The 17,601-nt window shown below is 52.4% G+C and overlaps 2 protein-coding genes across 2 annotated transcripts; both read right to left on the minus strand.

Moving 5' to 3' along the window:
- Window positions 1-1,570: 1,570 nt before the first annotated feature.
- Window positions 1,571-3,484, minus strand: LOC101781460 (formin-like protein 5). The gene has a single exon (XM_004963080.3). The coding sequence runs from the start codon at window positions 3,038-3,040 to the stop codon at window positions 1,799-1,801; it is 1,242 nt and encodes a 413-aa protein (XP_004963137.1). The 5' UTR covers window positions 3,041-3,484; the 3' UTR covers window positions 1,571-1,798.
- An 8,590-nt stretch (window positions 3,485-12,074) lies between these two features.
- Window positions 12,075-14,910, minus strand: LOC101781862. The gene is made up of 2 exons (XM_004963081.3): window positions 12,667-14,910; window positions 12,075-12,528 (listed from the first exon to the last, which is right to left on the minus strand). Exons 1-2 carry the CDS (start codon window positions 14,419-14,421, stop codon window positions 12,178-12,180), a joined length of 2,106 nt encoding a protein of 701 aa, XP_004963138.1. The 5' UTR covers window positions 14,422-14,910; the 3' UTR covers window positions 12,075-12,177.
- Between the last annotated feature and the right edge of the window lie 2,691 nt (window positions 14,911-17,601).

Consider the following 17,601-nt stretch of genomic DNA (forward strand, 5'->3'; position numbering starts at 1 on the left):
TTTCCTCGAAACAAAAATGGCAATGTCAGCAACAAACAACAGAGGGAGGAGGAGGATGAGGAGAGGAGGCCGGCAAGTCGGCAATGGCGCGCACCACGTGGCATGGCGGCATCGAGTTGCTTGGCACTGGCATGACACGACCCGTGTCATGTGGGTGGCTGTCTGGCTGCTCGATCGGCCGACGGCGTCGGAGGACTGTTGCCAGATCGATCGGCGCCGCGGCGCTCGGCGCTCCTGCTCCACAGCGGTGGTTGGTGGCGGCGTGCATGCACACAGCGCACAGCAGCACACATGACGTGCGCGCCTGTCGTCTCCCTCTCTGCCCGTCTGGCCTGACACCATGTGGCCGGCTGTCCTCACGTTGTAGTAGTCTCGCGTTGCTCTCCCACAACTCCCCCCGCGCGTACCGGAGCTGTAAATAAGCTGACCCAGGGAGGCCTGTGAGTAGAAGAACTGAACATGTACTGACCAAAAGATGTATATATGTTATATATACATTTTTTTCCTGTCTGGCATTGACGTTCGAAGTTCCTTCGCCGGCGAGCAGTTTTAGGGCGCGTTTGGGAGGGCGCCGGCTCCGGCTCCTCCTGACATGGGCACTGTAGTGTTAGAGAAGTCGAAGCCGGAGGAGCACAATTTGTGACTCCAATGGCTTTTACGTGATCTTTGAGAGGGAGGGAGAGGAGAGAGAAAAGAAGCTCCCATAAACAGTTACGCCACAGGACGTGAGCAGTTGCACTACAAAATGCCAGATGAAGCCGGAGCTACAAAGAACTCCACCAAACTGACAGAATCGGGTCGGCTCAGACTCGCAGGGAAGGGAGGTGGCCGCTGGCCGGTGACCAGCAAGGGCACATGGTTCCAGCGCAGGCGATGAATGGTGGCGATGAGGAATGAATGGTCAATGCAGACGACGCACTTGCGGTTGCATTTTGCGGTCGACCGGGTGGATGGGAGGGGATGGAGATGGACCACCACCGCCGCCGCGGCGGCCGACGGGGGTGAGGGCTCCGGCCGGCCACACAACGCACCACATCGCCTGTCCCCCGATTCGGGCATGCACTTTGATGTGCCTGCCGTCCCGACCTGTCTGCTTGCTGCTGCTACTCTGCTCTCCTCTCTTGCTCTCCTCCGGTCAGCCATCCATGACCATGAGTCCATGGCAGTTTTCTTTCTTTTCCTCAACAATGACATTTGAAAGCTCATGGTAACTCAACATTTCATCACTCACCAAGAACGTACTATGGTAAGGTGCATCGTTCATTTCATCATTTGTTCTTTGCAAGATTCACACGTACGAACTAATCCCCAACCGTCTGACACTGCGTACTTTCCTTTTCAAACTAAGATAACACGAACCCTCCGACACTGCGTGGAGTTTCTTCATCAAAAGCTTCGTCCGTCCATCCCAGGCTTTTCTCAGCACGAGCAAACCACAAACACAAAAGGGTCGCGAATTCCGATGCACGAGTTCATCATCAGACCCATGCATGCTACTCCTATGCTGCATTGCTGCTGCACTATGTACTTGAGTACTGAGTTACTGACAGCAAAGGTAACAAGACAAGGCTGTAGAAACGGCAAAAACTCACTTGCCCATTCATTCACTCGTTCATCCGACTCGATCTCGCCTGTATTTACATGCCAGATTAACCAACTGGTTCGTCGGCAGGATTGCAGGAAACACTCGCTACAAGAGGTGGTGGTAAATTGCTAACTGCCTAATCAAGGATCAACCAGGCACGGGGATTGTGAAACCAACTCATCAATGGCGGTCATGTCTTGTCTTGCCAGCAAGTTACTGGCCAGCGGCGGTTGCGTCCTTCTTGGCAGCCTTGCTCCTCTTGGTCCCGCCGCCGGAGGACGAGGAAGAGGAAGCGGAGGTGTTACCGGAGGAGGAGGCGGCGCCCGACGGGGCGAAGAGGCGGTCGATGCCGAAGACGGAGACGGACTTGCGGGAGCCGCGGAGGGAGCAGACGGGCACGACGTTGAGCACGGGCGCCACGCGGACGTGCGCCGAGTAGGACCGCTCCATGGCGCCGCCACCCGCGCGGTGGCCGTGGCCGTGGCCGCGCCGCCCGCCGGCGAGGCTGCTCGGGCTGCTCGAGCTCCGCCCCAGACCGTTGAACACCACCTTGCCCGCCGCGTTCAGGCGCGGGCTGTCGGCGGCCACGGCGGAGGGAGGAGGAGGCGGTGGCGGCGGCGGGGGTGGGGGCGATATCGCGGCCGCCGCCGCCTGCTGCTGCGATGGGGTGAGGCGGATCTTGGGAGGCAGGTTCTGGTGCTGCTGGGACAGTGCTGGTGGCGGCGGCGCGGTGGTCGAGATCGGCGACGGCGCGGAGGCTGGGGCTGGCGTGCACGCTGACTTTTCGGCGGGCTTGTCCGGCTCGTCAGGGCCGGCCTCGCGGAGGAGTGGCAGGCTCAGGGACGGCTCCGGCTCCGGCGGCTTGGGCGCGCGGCGGAGGAGCCGGCGCAGCGGCCTGGGCTCGGAGGCCGCGGTCGCCGACGACGCGGAGCCCGACACCGACGAGGCCTGCTGCTTCCGCAGCCGGAGGAGATCCCGCCACCTCCGCGCCGGGATCTTGGGCTCCTCGGCACCGGCCACGGCCACGGTCTTCGCCTCCGCCGCCCTTGGCGTCTCCGGCTGCTGCGCCGCCACCGACGCCGGCGCCTGCGCATGCTTCGGCGGCAGCGCCGTCGACTGCGCCGCCGCCGCCGCCGCCGCCCCCACCTCCTCATCCGCCGACGGCGCGGGGATGCGGAGCGGCACGAGCTTGCCGCCAGAGAAGAGCTCGTCGGCGGGGAGCATGGACGCGGCCGCGCACCCACCAAGCAGGAACTCGAAGTCGGCGCCGGCGCTGGGCCCAACCTTCCCTCCCGCCACCACGGCCGCCGCCTCCCTCCCCGCTCCCCCCGCGTCGTCGAGGCTGAACGACACCCGCGGCCCCAGCCACTGCACCGCCGCTGCCGCCGGCGGAGGCGGTGGTGGCGGAGGCGGGGGCGGCGCCAGTGGGCGCGTCGCGGCCGCGGCGGATGCCATCTCGAGAGGGGCGCTCGCGCGTTGGTTGGACTCCCGCGCCGCTTCTTCCTTCCTTCTCCCTTCTTGGCGGAAACGAACAAGACAGTTTGTGACACAGAGAGACAAAGGGGTGGAAAGGTGGTGGTGGTCTGGTGCGGAAGTGGAAGTGGAGACGACGACGGCCACGCACGAGGAGGGAGGAGGAGGGAGGGAGGGAGGGGACGGGGGGCGTACGGGCTAGGAGAGGCTACCGGAAGCTGCCGGCGTAGGGGCGTGGCCGCGTGCGTGCGATCTGTGATGGCGGGCGGCGTCTCGGAGGAGGCGCCCGGCGCTCTGGTTTTTGTTTGGGTGGTGCGCTGGTCTCGGGGGTGGACGGCGATGGTTGTTGAAACGGATGCGTGATCATTGCTTCGTTTATTTGTTGTTTATTTATTATTAATGGACTTTAATTATTTGTTGCTGCCTGTGGACTGTAGTAAAGTAAAGGCCGTGCTCGGTGTTGTACTCTCTCATGTGCTGTCTTTGACTTGCAATTTTTTTTATGGTGGTTTATTTTTACTCTTACTTGAGATATTTTTGTTGTGGAATTTTTGTTGGCTAAGGTATTGTTTGCTATGCTAATGATTTCACCAAATCCTTGAGTTTTTTTTTTTGGTCGAGTTGGAAGGTTAAAGTTCGGTGAGGCTAATAATTTTTTTTTTATTGTTCCATGTTAGCAATGCCAAGCTGACCTTTGTTCGATTCACACATTATCCTTGGCTTTTTCCCGTGATCTTCCAATCCGAAGCACATGTTGGTTGCTCTCGTTTGCTTGGCGGTTGGATGACACGTATCTCCTAGCCGATCCCACGATCTACTCCCTTTTTCGCCGCCCATCCGAGCTCCCATCTCCTCTCCTGCTGTCACCATCTGCTAAGCCCCATTAGATTATTGCAGCACCCATATGCTAACCACATTACAGTATCATCAGTTCATCACAACCAAACGTCCAAAACCCACCGTATAAAAGCCGTAAACAAATCCAAACATGATCCAAATCCAAAGACCAAAACCAAAAAAAGCTTCCAGCGAAAAAAGAAAATTGGTTTGGTGGTGGCAGAATAAATCCAAACGGGAGGGGGAGAAAAAGGGGCGGAGGTCAAGCTCGAACGCGGGTCTCTCTCCTGAAAAGAATATTCGTCCTTTCGGATTTGACGGTGATGCGAGAGTTTCTTGGATTTTTTCGCGCGATATAATAATACTTTCTTTTCGTTTGAAACAGCAAGCATGCGACCGAGTGTTTTTTTTCTTCCATTTTCGGAAAAAGAAAAGGTTGTTCTCCCGCAGCTGCTAACGGTACGCGGCGCAGCAGTAACGGCAGCTTTTCGCCGTGTCGCGTCGGGGGCCCCACCGGTCAGGGAGGGGGGGGTGGTACGAGAGCGGCCCGGCGGCGCGGCTCCGTCTCCAGTCCTCTGACGTTGACCGGGCCCACGAGTCCCATCCCGCCCGTCGCGTCCATCGTGTCCATCGGCCGTTAGCCGGGCCGGGCCAGCGGGCGGCGTACGGGTAAGAGGACGTTGGGCCTACTTGATCTAACTGGTTGTTGATGTGGCAGTGACTCGCGGTAGCATTGTCATTTCCTTTCATCTTACAGGTCCTGCTTACACTCGAGAAACGTAATTCAGCTATGTTTTTGCCCCATGCATTTGGTTGCAATTGCATAAACATGAGAAAAATTTTACGGGACCTTTTTTCAGACAAAGAAAAGATTTAGAAAATGTGAGAAGAAAGCGAAGCGTCCTCGCAACCAAAAAAAAAGTGCAATTGTGGAATGAACCAGAGAATAGTTGTTGTCGGCTTACCATTTTGGGCCGAAATACAAGTTGCTGTATATGGGTGGGCGGGCCTTTGCGGTCATTAAAGCTGCAGGGTCCTCTGATCAACAGTGAAGCCCAAAATCTGCACAAGTGGTTTATCGACTGGGCTCTATATGGACCGATTGTTGTTGTAAGGATAGATGTGTTTGTCGAACATGCTATTTTCAGGGGAAAAAAAAACATAGCTTGGTCGATTACTAAGATAGCTCATTATTCAGTCTTATATGTTTGCAGACCAAATAGTTCCAGGATACAAGAGAGGCAGTTGGCTGGCCCCCTTATGCTCCATCTCCATGTATCGACTTACACAAAGGTGTATCACATGCAAATATGAGATGCATATATAGCAAAAAGTATTCATATTTAGCCTCATTTATTCCAAAATTCTATAGATTGGCCATTCTAATATTTGTTTTTCTAACTCGATCACCATAGTGCTGTGAACCAACGTAGCTCTACCAGTGAAGTCTGAAGTCTTGAGTAGAGTGTTAAGATCAGACCTGCCAAAGATTGTAGTGTTGGAATCATCACAAGCACAATCGCCGCTAGAAAAATGACCTCTCGTTCTAAGGCTTAGTACCAGATCCAAGTTTAGGATTCCTCGGAGGTCCTCCAGTATTGGGTGGGGCCTCCACCCGGTACTCGAGGGTTTCCTGTCCACGCGCACCCGCAAACACTTAGATTTTTTGATCCACGCGCCGCCCGCTCCGCCTCCCTTATCTCCTCAGCTTCCTCCGCTCCGCCTCCCTCATCCTCATCTCCTCTATCTCCTCTCTCTATCTCTCTCCCATCTGTAGCTTCCTCTCCCTTCCTCTTCCTCCTTGTGCTCTCACCGGTCGGCCCCTTCCTCTGCCTCCCCTTTCTTCCCCCCTCCGCTCACCCCTCACCGGCGGCGAGGAGCGGCGGCGGGGCGAGGTGAGGTGGCAGTGGTGATTTTTATTTTTTTTAATTTTTAACACCTTTTAGTACCGATTATTTCAACTGGTACTAACGGAATTCTCTTTAGTACCGGATTGTTAGTACCAGTTGCACAACCGGTACTAGAGGGGGTTCCAGCTCGGTACTAGAGCTGTTTTCTCTAGGAGTGAACATTTGGAACTTCTAAACAAAGGTAGATATAGTTGCCCGACAATATCCAATTATTTCGGGAAAAAAAGGGGATAGGAATTTCTGCCTAAAGACTACACAGAATATCTATGCGTACAACTAGAAAAACATTTATTTGTTTGTGCATAAGTGAGAGTATGGTCAAATTTATATACTAAATATTCTCGTTCACTCTGTTCAGGTTCAGAAGAAAAACCGAAGGAATAGACAGATAAAAAAAACAAACTCAAGTCATCAAAACGTCTATTACTAGTGATGATTAGAACAAGTAGTCCTTTTCCCTTTCTTTTTTATTGCAGAGTTCTAATAATTTTTTTTTGTACAGAGTTCTAATAATAACCACCACTTCATTCTCTACCTTCACTAGCTTTTCAAACATGCACACAACCGTGACTCGCTCCTGTCCTGGTGTAGAGCCTTGCTTCATGTAGATCAACCATGACTCACCATTCCTTTTGTTTTTGTCCTTCGGGACTCCCTGTTTTTGTTGGACAGGACGTTGCACATCGCTCGGAAGGACGACGATTCCTTCTCCTCGCTGGCCGGAGCGAGAAAGGGCTCGAATTCTTGCTTGTCATAATCGAAGTATCGTGCAGATGCCACCTGATCGCCGGGGATGGAGGGGATCAGGACGTACCGGCGATGCAGGGGGTCGCAGACGACGAGGTCCCCGAGCGAGGATGCCGGCGCGGGCGCGGAGAGGAGGACGCGCCCGTCGCGGACGTCGCGGGTGCGCCAGCGATTGGGCTTCGGGAGGAAGGAGAAGGTGAAGCGGAGCGGTGCGGCGGCTCGGCGGGGTGGAATCTCTCGATCTCCGCGACGATGCCGCCGAGCACGGGAGGGGAGTGGAGGGACCTGTAGCGGCGGAGGAACCGGCACGCGGTGACGACGCGGTGGAAGGTGGTGCAGTTGGCGCGGGCGAGGTCGGCCGCGGAGTCGAGGTGGATGAAGATATCCTCTAGGATCTCGTCCGGGAGGCCCGGCTGCGCGGCTGGGGCGCCGCCGGCGATCCGGCGCGCCGGCGGTGAGGCCGATCGCGCGGAGCCGTATGGGCTGATCTCGTTACCGCTGCAGCATATTAACGGGCTGCTCTGATTTCGAATGGGCCGAGCCGCCGGGCCTAGATTTCTAAAGAAACCAGAGCAGCTGACAATGTCCCGAGTCTTTTTTTTTCATTGGGCCGAAAATAGAACTCGTTCCTTTTTACTACAATCACATTTGTAATTTCACAGGGCAACTTTGGCAATTTCACGAGAGCATATCTCCATTGCTAATCACATTTTATCTCAGAATGAGAAACTTTCTCGGTAGCAATAACTGGACAAGCACCCAAATCCGGCCAATGATCAGTTGTGATCGCTACCAGATTTACAGAAACTGGATTTCGCGCATTGAGATAAAGGCAGACAGTTTACACAGGCATGCTAAAAGAAGCTCATTCACACCATGCAGAAACGAAGGAAGCATTCTGCGGTTAGAATTCATCAGAGTCATAGCATGCGGATCAAGAGCAAATAGCAGGACTCTAAAAGTGAAAGGCAAGCCGGTTACTACGATCCAGTCCACTTCAATTTCTTCATAATTGTACCGATAATTATACTCGGCAAACATGCATAAGCATAAATACTTCATTTACAGACCCCAATAGTTCTAGAATATTAGACACACAGAAGTTCTCACTTTCACTTCACTGCCGGCAGCATCTGATATCTTGGGACGACATTCATAAGCCCTCAGATTCAGATAGAGGTTGCGAACCAAGACAGCTCTGTCCCCAGGAGAATTTCTTAAGTCCTGATCAGTGTGTCAAGAGAGCAGACCTGCCAAAGATTGTAGTGCTAGAATCATCAAGAGGAATTAATTCAGAAAAATTGGAAATTGTAAACATATATAGTTATCAGAACACAAAATTGGAAAATCATAAACATATATAGGTACATACTACATATTACTAAGATTGTAGTGCCAAAATAAGACATGTTAAGTGGTGTACTTGTTATGTTCAGAGACACAAATTTAGAAATTGTAAACATACGTAGGTACATACTACATATGGTTGTGGCTGACTAATCTCAGAAAAAGAAGACAGATAAAACTGCCACATAAGGGTGGTGCTAAATTTTCAAGAGCGGTGCTACAACTAAGTACACAGAGCTTATATGGCAGCCACTGTTTATTCCAATGTCATGATGGCTTTTATATATATAATTTCTGTATTTAAGTAGATAGAGCATTACTCAATTTTCAAATCTATTCATGTAACAGCTTCTCTTTGTCTAAGGTAGCCCCCACAACTTAGTAATAAAAATCCTGCAACAACTTTGGTACTTAATTCCTGCAGAGTGATCTACTAGCTGATTGTTTTTTTTCCCTTATGGTGTGTGCGCACGCGATTGTAGTCCTTCTGCTGCATTTTCCCCTGCCCTTCTGGATTTTGTACTATAGGTTCTTTCCACTTTAATATAATGATGGGCAGCTCTCCAACTAGTTCAGGAAGAAAAACTCTTCTACATAGCCTTTGTCTCAGATGACGCACAGCCAGTGCTACTTTCCTCACCCTGCCCTTTTTATAGCACCGGTTAGGAGTTTTGCTCCAAAGAAACCTTCCTCATCTCACTATCTCTCATCCTAGCACGGCCAAAAAAACGTACCCTGGAGCTGCCTAAGCTGGCCTATAGGGTGAAGTAGAAATGACTACATGTTTTCGAGAAAAAAAAAGAAAATGACTACATGTACAATTTGACTCTCATTTGTTCATATATATGCGAGATTATTGTCAAATACTAAATATTCCTTTTCAAGTTCATACCAAAAACTGAAGGAATACACAGTTCTCGTAAAAAAAAAAGAGCTCAAGTCATCAAAAAGTCGAATTACTAGTGATGGTTAGAACTAGTTTCTTTCCCGCAGAATAATTATAATAACCATTACTTCATTCTCTACCTTCACAAGCTTTTCAAACAAAACACATAAGAATATAAAATGCAGTCATAACTCTTAAATCTTAATAAGTTGCAACAACAAAAAGTGAACTATTGGAAAAGGTTGGATGGCATGGCACACAACTAAATCCCAACGAGCAAACAAAGCGAGGAAGGTGGTTACCATTTTCATATATTCGGTGGTGACAGTGGTGGTGGGAAGTTTGCATACAAGTGATGATGCGAAATTCTAGAACACATCTTGGACAGCCTTTCTATCATCATTGTCTTGAGCTCCAGAGTGAAATACTGTGGATCTGGCATATGTGGGGAAGAGCCGGTCTGCAGGATCAGTACATAGCCCTCAGTTGCACCAATAATGATGCACCAGCGATCTTTGGGCATGGGAACTGTCTTGCTATGCCGCCACTCCTGCGCATCAGCACCATTGTCTCGCAAATAGAGCTCTAGTCCGTCACTGCCAAGAGTTAACAAACCAAGCCTGCCTTCCCCCAACTCCACAACGGCATGCTTCAGAGCTAAATGTTGCAAAGGTGTGCCAAGTGACTTGGGTAAGAGGTCCACGAAGGAGAACTTCATCTCACCCGTGTCAAGCACAAGCAAATTTTTCCTAAATGGATGCGTCCAGTAGAAGCAGCTGCGTGCGTAGTAGCGTACAGACATTTCAGAGCCAATGGTTCCATTACCACTGCTTGAGAAGAAACCAGTGACCTGTCGCCATTGTTCCGTGGCTGCAGAAAAGATGGCTCCTTTTTTGCTGACACCACGTTGCATATCACACGGAAGGATGACTCCTCCTCCTCGCTGGCTGGAGCGAGAAAAGGCTCGAATTCCAGCACGTCAAGGTCACCGGGGACGGGAGGGATACAGGCCAGTAGATCAATGGGCATGGGAGGGATCTCGACGTACCGGCGATGCAAAGGGTCGCAGACCACGAGGTCCTCCAGCGAGGAGGCGGACGCGGCGAGGAGGACGCGCCCGTCGCGGACGTCGCGGGTGCGCCAGCGATTAGGCTTCGGGAGGAAGGAGAAGGTGAAGACGGCGGCGCGTGCGACGGCGCGGGCGGCCGGCGCGGAGCGGTGCGCCGGCTCGGCGGGGTGGAATTTCCCGACTTTGGAAACGATGCTGCCGAGCACGGGCGGGGCGTGGAGGGACCTGTAGCGGCGGAGGAACCGGCGCGCGGAGACGACGCGGTGGAAGGTGGTGCAGGCGGCGTTGGCGCGGGCGAGGTCGGCCGCGGAGTCGAGGCGGATGAAGATGTCCTCTAGGATCTCGTCCGGGAGGCCCGGCTGCGCCGGCGATCCGTCGCGCCGTCGGCGAGGCCATCAGACTCTGGGAGGAGACGGATTCGACGACGGTGGCCTTGCCTGCTTTCAAATGGGCCGGGTCTAGATTTCTAGAGAATTACCCGCCCGAGTCTTTTTGTTATCCTTGGGCCGAAAAACAGAACTCGTTCCTTTTGCAAACACACTATGAGTCTATATATGATTTTACAGGCAGCTTTGGGAATATCTCAGGAGAGCAAATCTCCATTGCTAATCACATTTTATTTCAGAATGAGAAACTTTCTCGGTAGCAATAACTGGACAAGCACCCAAATCCGGCCAATGATCAGTTGTGATCAATATCAGATTTACAGAAACTGGATTTCGAGCATTGAGATAAAGGCAGGCTCCTGACACAGGCCTTCAGAGCTCATTCACCATGCATTGACTCAAACGAATAAAAAAGACTCTTCACAAGCATATAAGCAGTATATAAAAGCTACTCATAACGGTGCCATTCATTTCATTCGGAAATTGTACGAAATTGTACGGGGGATCCCACTCGACAAACCTCCAGGAACCTCAGGGCCTCAACAGAAAAAAAGAGAAAAAGGTTGAATAGAAAATATCATGTAGGTCATCGCGGGAGCATGTAGTCCATCTGAATTCTTTGTACTCCCTCCGTTTCAAACTGTATGTATCTATAGGAAAATCAAAACGATCTACAATTTGGAATGGAGGAAGGATAGATGGCCAAATGAGCTAGGCCCGCTGGGCGGCCCGTAGCATGGCTTGAAAAAGCTGGCACTAGCCCAGCTCAGCCTGTAGTGGATCGTGCCCAGGCTGGGTCGGCACTATGCGTCGTGCAGTGCTTGTGCCTCCTCCTCTACCCGTAGTGCTGATCCAGACCTTTGGGCCGGCACGATTTTTGAGCCGGCACGATGGTGGTCCGTTAACCTGGTAGGCCTTAGACTACCAGCCGACAGGCCTGCTTCCCTCCTCCTCCTATCCCACCGGCCTGTTAAAGGCCTGCATTCCCCCAACCCTAACCTAGTAAGCCTCTCCATTCTCTTCTCATTTCCCTCACCTCTCCCTCACTCGGTGGCAGCTACTCCCCACCCACAGCACCGGCCACCCCTCCGACCTCGCTCCTCCAGTCCTCCCTAAGCATAGCGTCGTTGGCTGCCAGCCGCCCCTCCTCACCCTAGCGCTGCGCCTTCTTCCTCCCCTCTTCTCCCCGCAACGGCAAGGAAGTGCGCTGGCCGCCATCAACCGTCACTCCTCACCCGTCGCGCCACCAACTACCCTCACTCCTCCCTATGCGCTGCCCTCTTGCTCCTCCCCTCCCCCGCGATGCGCCGGTCGCCGTCGGCCGATACTACTGAAAGAATTCCTCTTTAGCTGATACGTACTGTAACTGGTATTCTTGTGATTGGTTTAATAGGTGTTTTCTTTTACGGTTCATATTCACCCCCTCCTCACCCTAGCACCACGCCGTGAGCCACCCTCATTCCTCCTCAGGCACCGCCCCTTCTTGATCCCCTCCTCCCCCGCGTCGACAAGGAAGCACACCAACCGCCGCTGTCGGGAGGGGGGGAGGGCACGGCCGCCAGTAGCCAGTCGGCCACCACTTGTATGCCTGGCCGTAGTGCCAGCCATGCTAGCGGGCCGGTCCGGCACGATAAAAAGGCTATAGTGTCAGGCCTGGGCTCGACCCGGTATGAAAAAGCTATCGGGCCTAATAGTGTTGGGCCTAGTTGGGTCGGGCTAAATCAGGCTAGTGCCAGGCAGCCCATCTGACCATCTATAGGAGGGAGTACAATCCATCTATCTCAACTTTGATCAAATATATAAAAGAATTAATATTATTTATGATACCAAATAATTATAATAATTAGATTCATTATGAAATATACTTTGACATTATACCTCACCATTTAAATGGGATAAACATACGATTAAATAGAACGGCAACCATTATGTAGCGTTCAAATAGTGTTTACACGTGCTAAATGGTCATTTAGACGAACCGGGCCGGTAACGTCGAGGCTCATCGTACGGTTTTGTCCCTCCGTCTTGCCTAATGTCTCCATATGGTGGGTCAGAAGCCACACGATCGTAATGAACTCACCGCCAGTGTTGAGCTGCCTGGGATGCGAATCTCGGGCACACTGGTGGGCAGCATGGCACAACAACTGCAGCCACACTTCAAACACCATCTCCAACAAGTCAGGTGCGCTGGATTCCATCCGGAGAAGCTCCTCGGCAAGTGTAAGACCGCAATAACAAGCAGATCCATCGATATGTCCGGTGAAGGACATCATTTCAGTGACGAGGCTCTTGCAAACAAACGAAACAATTAGATGCAGTGCAAAAAGTACTATTTAGAGTTTACATCAAGCAGAAATTAAAGTATGTAATCAAAAATAAGATACACAGATGCATTTTTTAAAACTGGATTTGATTCAAGCACATACCTCTCGATTTGGAATGCTGCGGAAATTGCCAAGAATCCTCTGCGCAGTCCCCTGTGTTTGTTGTGAGATGGAGGAGCCATGGTAGTGATTAGTTGAGTAGAGATGCTCCAACAGCTTGCAGCTATGGACATACTCGCTATTGCAAATATGGGCAGCGCGAGCGGTGCTAGGCAACATGTCTGGTTTGGCCACCAGCAGGAACATCATGTAGTCGGATGCCATCTTGATTGCCTCAGCAAGCTGCTGCTGTCTATTTCTGGCTTCTTCTGTGGAATGTTGGTCGTCAAACTTGGACGATTCCCATAGGTAAACTTGAGTTGCAATGTGCCAGACAAGGATGCTCTTTTCGAAGTCCGCGTTAGCAGTCCAGCTACTCCATTTAGGAAGGGTCTTGCTTAACCCCCTGCTCCTCAGCATCCGCACGCCTCTTGATTTTTTGACGTCTATTCTTGGCAAAGTTTCCAGCAGCAGGTCCTTGAGACTTGCTGTCAAAGTGACGGTGCCTGAGAAATGCACTTTGTTCCACCAGTGCTTCAACCCCATCTTCGATGCCACTCTGCTGGCTATCTTGGCGGTGTCACGGGTGCACACGTCGAAGATATTGAACTGACCAATGGAGCCCGACCACCTCCTCTTTCTTGCTGCTCTGACGTGCCGGCGAAGAGATTTCAGCAAACTCAGAGGCTGCCCCCAGTCCAGGCAGTACAACAAAGCACACATCCAGGTTGACCCTACAGCCCTGCACACTGATACGATCTCCAGCACCAAGGCCCCAACCAACAGAATATAAGTGATGGCGACGTCAGCTGCACCGTAGCCGTGGGTGCTGCTGAACTGAAACAGCAGGAATGCAGAGAGGGTTGCGAGAAGCGAGGCAAACCGGATGCAATAGCCATACCATGTGTGGATCACGGAAGCCTTTGTGTAGATGATGTCGTACATCAGGGACAGCTCCAGCTCTACCAGCTTGAACAGGTCGGCCTTGAAGCTATGCGTGTGAAGAGCTATGGTGGCCAGCTGAAACGAAGTCGTGGTAACAAGAACACCGGCAAAAAGGCTCTTGCACATGTGGAGGAGGCAGTGAGCTGCAAGCAGGAATTCCTCGTCGTCGTCATCGTGAGTACTATTCGCCACTGTTGTCCCTCTCGGGAACGGGAAGCGCAGGTCCTTGGAGAAGAAGGATTTGTATGTATGATGCCTCGAGCTCAAGACCGTGCTCTCGATGTCAGCCATGTTGCCACACTTGAGCGCCCATGTCCTCTCGCCGTACTTGAGGACACCAACGATGAACACCAAGATGTCCGCAAGCAGCAAGGTCGTCGTCGCCGTCGTGCCAGCCCCTGCTGCAGTGTCGGCGGCCACGTACTTGTAGATAACGAAAGCAGCTGCCAGTGCCTGCACGAGAAGAGTGAGCAGGTGCCGTAGCCACAGCCGGTTGTCCTCGAATGCGTAGGCGGTGATGCTATCCTGGCCGCCGAGGTGGAGCAGAAGGAACGGTGCCCAGAACGCCGCCAGCTGGTGCTGCTCCTGCTGTGAGCTGCGGCTGCTGGTGACGGATAGGTGGCCGAGAGTGTATATTGCCGTGGAGTCGGCCACGAGGTAGAGCAGCCATATGAGGAGCCTCAGCGCAGAGGAGGCCTGACGCCGACGGATACCAGCGCAGACGAGGAGCGAAACCTGCAGGGCGAAGCTGAGGAGGACGAGTATTTGGATTGCCCACGCGTTCCACAGGTGCACAACAAGCCCTCCAGCCATTTCATGGCATGCATGCTCGTCTAGCTTACTTCTGATGAAAGAGAGATAAAAGTGTCAGGCTGACCGCCGGCAACGCCGCATCCGCCTCCCGCTTGGCCGGCGCCGACGCGGCACGAGGCGGCGTGATTGGATCTCGAGGGAGGACATGGTAGCAACGAGGGGCGAGATGAAGGAGAGCAGCGGCGATGGCTGAGATGCTGAGCCAGCTGGTGAAGGACGTAGGAGGAGGAGGCGGCGGCGGCGGCGCCCGCGGGGTGCGAGATGCGGCCGTGAGTTTTTGGAGGAGAGAGGATAAGGTTTGGGCGATTCCCGTCGGTTCTTTTCACCTTGCGCGATTTTGGAGCGGGCTAGGCCTATTGGGCTCCTGTCTTTACCCGGTTTTCCACTGCTGAGGAAGAACAGAAGGTGTGATCATCCAATACAGGAATGATTCTCATACCTGTGAGATGGGGACGAACTGCAAATCCTGCCGTTCTCAGAATGATTCCTCAGCAGGCTGGGTCGGGCGAGCCCAGCAGGGGGAGGGAGATTTTGACGATTCCATCATTTAGTAATAGTCAAATTTTATGTCTGTTTCGTTGATGGTGTGTGTCCAGACATCATCATTATTAACTTTGCGACTTTCTCTTGTGCTGTTGTGCAACAAGGATGCGGGCTTGAGATATGCACTTAATAATTATATAATCCGTCTGAGGTCTATCAACTTCATTATTAACTTCTTGACTTCAAAATGGAGGTAATTGAGCTTGGACTTTTGAATAATGAGCCTAACCTAATTGGGACTGCACGGCAGGAGTTTCTTGCCATGTTCAAGGCTACCTTTTTTTTTAAGAAAAAGGAATAGTCTTCGGTCTCTGTGAGCGCACACTGCTAAATTTTTAGAATTCTCAGCTTAATAGCTGCTCAATAATAATAATGCTTGAACGCTGCTCAGATGAGATGTTCATCCTCAACAGCGGTGAAGCCGAGGCAATGGACAACACCCTAATTGGTATGGTTGGGGAGGGTGTCGATGACCTACACTATGCGGCGGGATAGGTAGCTGGTTGAGGTGAGTTCCACCTATATCAAGTGACGTACAATGATACCAAATTGTGGAGTTACGGTGGCTAAGTGGTGGGTAGTGTTGGGTGATGCAACACGTATTTGTTAAGTTACTAACTGATTGGTTGGTTGTTATCGTTGTTGTAATGCCCAGTCTGAGCTCTTATCTTCCTTTTTAATGTAATTGTCAGCTCTTAGAAAAAATAGTCCTTTCCACGAACTCTCCTGATTCTTAGAAAAAAAGAAGAGGGCAAAATAGTCCTTTCCATGAAAGGTAACCCATAACTAAACGGTCAAACTGCAGTTTAATGGAGTAGATGAGGAAGATGTGGTGAAGTCCTTTTCTTCTGTTGGTGCAGACAACCAGAAATCGAATATTAAAAGCTATATCCACGTCACAAGATAAGAAATACGACGGGAATCTATCAAACCCAACTTGCAAATTCTTTTTTCGGAGAAGACTTGAGCAGTATCAATTTCTAACACTTCACTTTTCCCCGTCTCCTCTCTTTATCAGTAAAATATATGCACAACTTGTCAACTTCATTTTCTCCTGTGTTTGACAAATGCGCCAACTACCAGTACCCACAACACCCATCACCGTCAGCCCAAACCCTGCATCACCGCCAGTTTTAATGGTCATGGATATAGGTCGGCAGTGATGGGAACGCCTATAACCGTTGGATCATGAACCGATGGTGAAGCTTATTAAAAAAAATAAAAAAGCATAGCCATTGTGGCGACGACGCGTGGCCCACACCGCTGCGCCCACACGCCCCCCACCACCATTGCCCACGCCACTGTGCCCACACGCCCACCATTGTCGGAGCCCCACACCCACTGGATCCGGCCGGAGAGAGAGAAAGAGAGATAGAGAGAGGAGTAAGTAGGGAGAAGAAGCCATGCCGTCGTAGCACTGTCACCGCCCGCCATAGCTCGCCCTGTAGCCGCCCTGCCCCCCGCCCTACCCCTTCCATGCCTACCTGCTGTAGTCGCTGCCCGCCATCACCGCCTTGCCTCACACCCGCCGCTGCTGCACCTCCGCCCGCCGCTGCTCCTTGCAAATAGAGTTCTAGTCCATAACTACGACTAACAGTTAAGAAAACAAGCCTTCCTTCCCCCAACTCTACAATGACGTGTTTCAACACTTGCAAAGGTGGGCCAAGCGCAAGTGTCTTGGGCGGGAGGCCAACCAAGGAGAATTTCATCTCACCCATGTCAAGCACAAGCAAATTCTTCCTATATGGATGCATCTAGTAGGAGCAGTTATGGGCGTAGTGACGCACAAACCATCTAGGTCTTGACGTTGCATCACCATGGGTTAAAATGATACCGGTGACATGTCGCCATTGCTCAGTAGCCGAAGAAAAGATGAAGGTCACTTCCTCTTTTCCTGACACCGCATTGCATATCACTCAGAAGGATGATGCTTCCTTTTCCTCCTCGTTGGCTGGAGCGAGAAAATGTTCAGTAGGAAAAAAAAATTTGAACCCCCCCCCGCCCCCCCCCCCCGAGCCGCTCGCGTTGCCCCCAGCGGCGACTCGGGTGGACCGCCGCGGCGCCACCTACAGCACCTCCTCCTCCCGTCCATCCACCTCGCCACCACCGGAAGCCCATGCGGGTGCAAGGACGGCGGCGGTGAGGCCTTCATCCACGCATCCACCTCTCCCCCCGAGTTATCATCCCCCGAGTCAACTTCAACCATGGCTGAGTGAGCTCCACGCGTGGAGCAGGTCCCGCGGGTCGCCGGCGACCATATTCGGCCCCTTCCCGACTGGATCTAGCATCTCCCTAGGTAGCTCCTCCGTTTTCAGCTGGAGACGCTCCATCCCCAGGAATCCTCTCATGCCATCGCCTTCACCGCCATCGGGAAGCCGGCGCCGAGGTGGGGTGCTGGGCGGGGCTTCAGCGGGTCTGGAGTTTTCCCGAGCACCCCGCTCAGCTCCATCAGTGGAGCCGGTCCAGCGGGTCACCGGCGGCCAGAATTGGCTCCTTCCCGGCCGCCGGCGTCGACAACAACCACAACCACACCTTCCAACTCCACTTCCACTCCTATCAAGAGATCAAGAGGTCCATGGTGAAGCATTGCTTAGGTTAGTGCTTAGGATATGAAGAGAGTGAGAGAGGGGGGGGGGG

The sequence above is a fragment of the Setaria italica genome, chromosome III (assembly GCF_000263155.2).
Source record: "Setaria italica strain Yugu1 chromosome III, Setaria_italica_v2.0, whole genome shotgun sequence".
NCBI lineage: Eukaryota > Viridiplantae > Streptophyta > Magnoliopsida > Poales > Poaceae > Setaria > Setaria italica.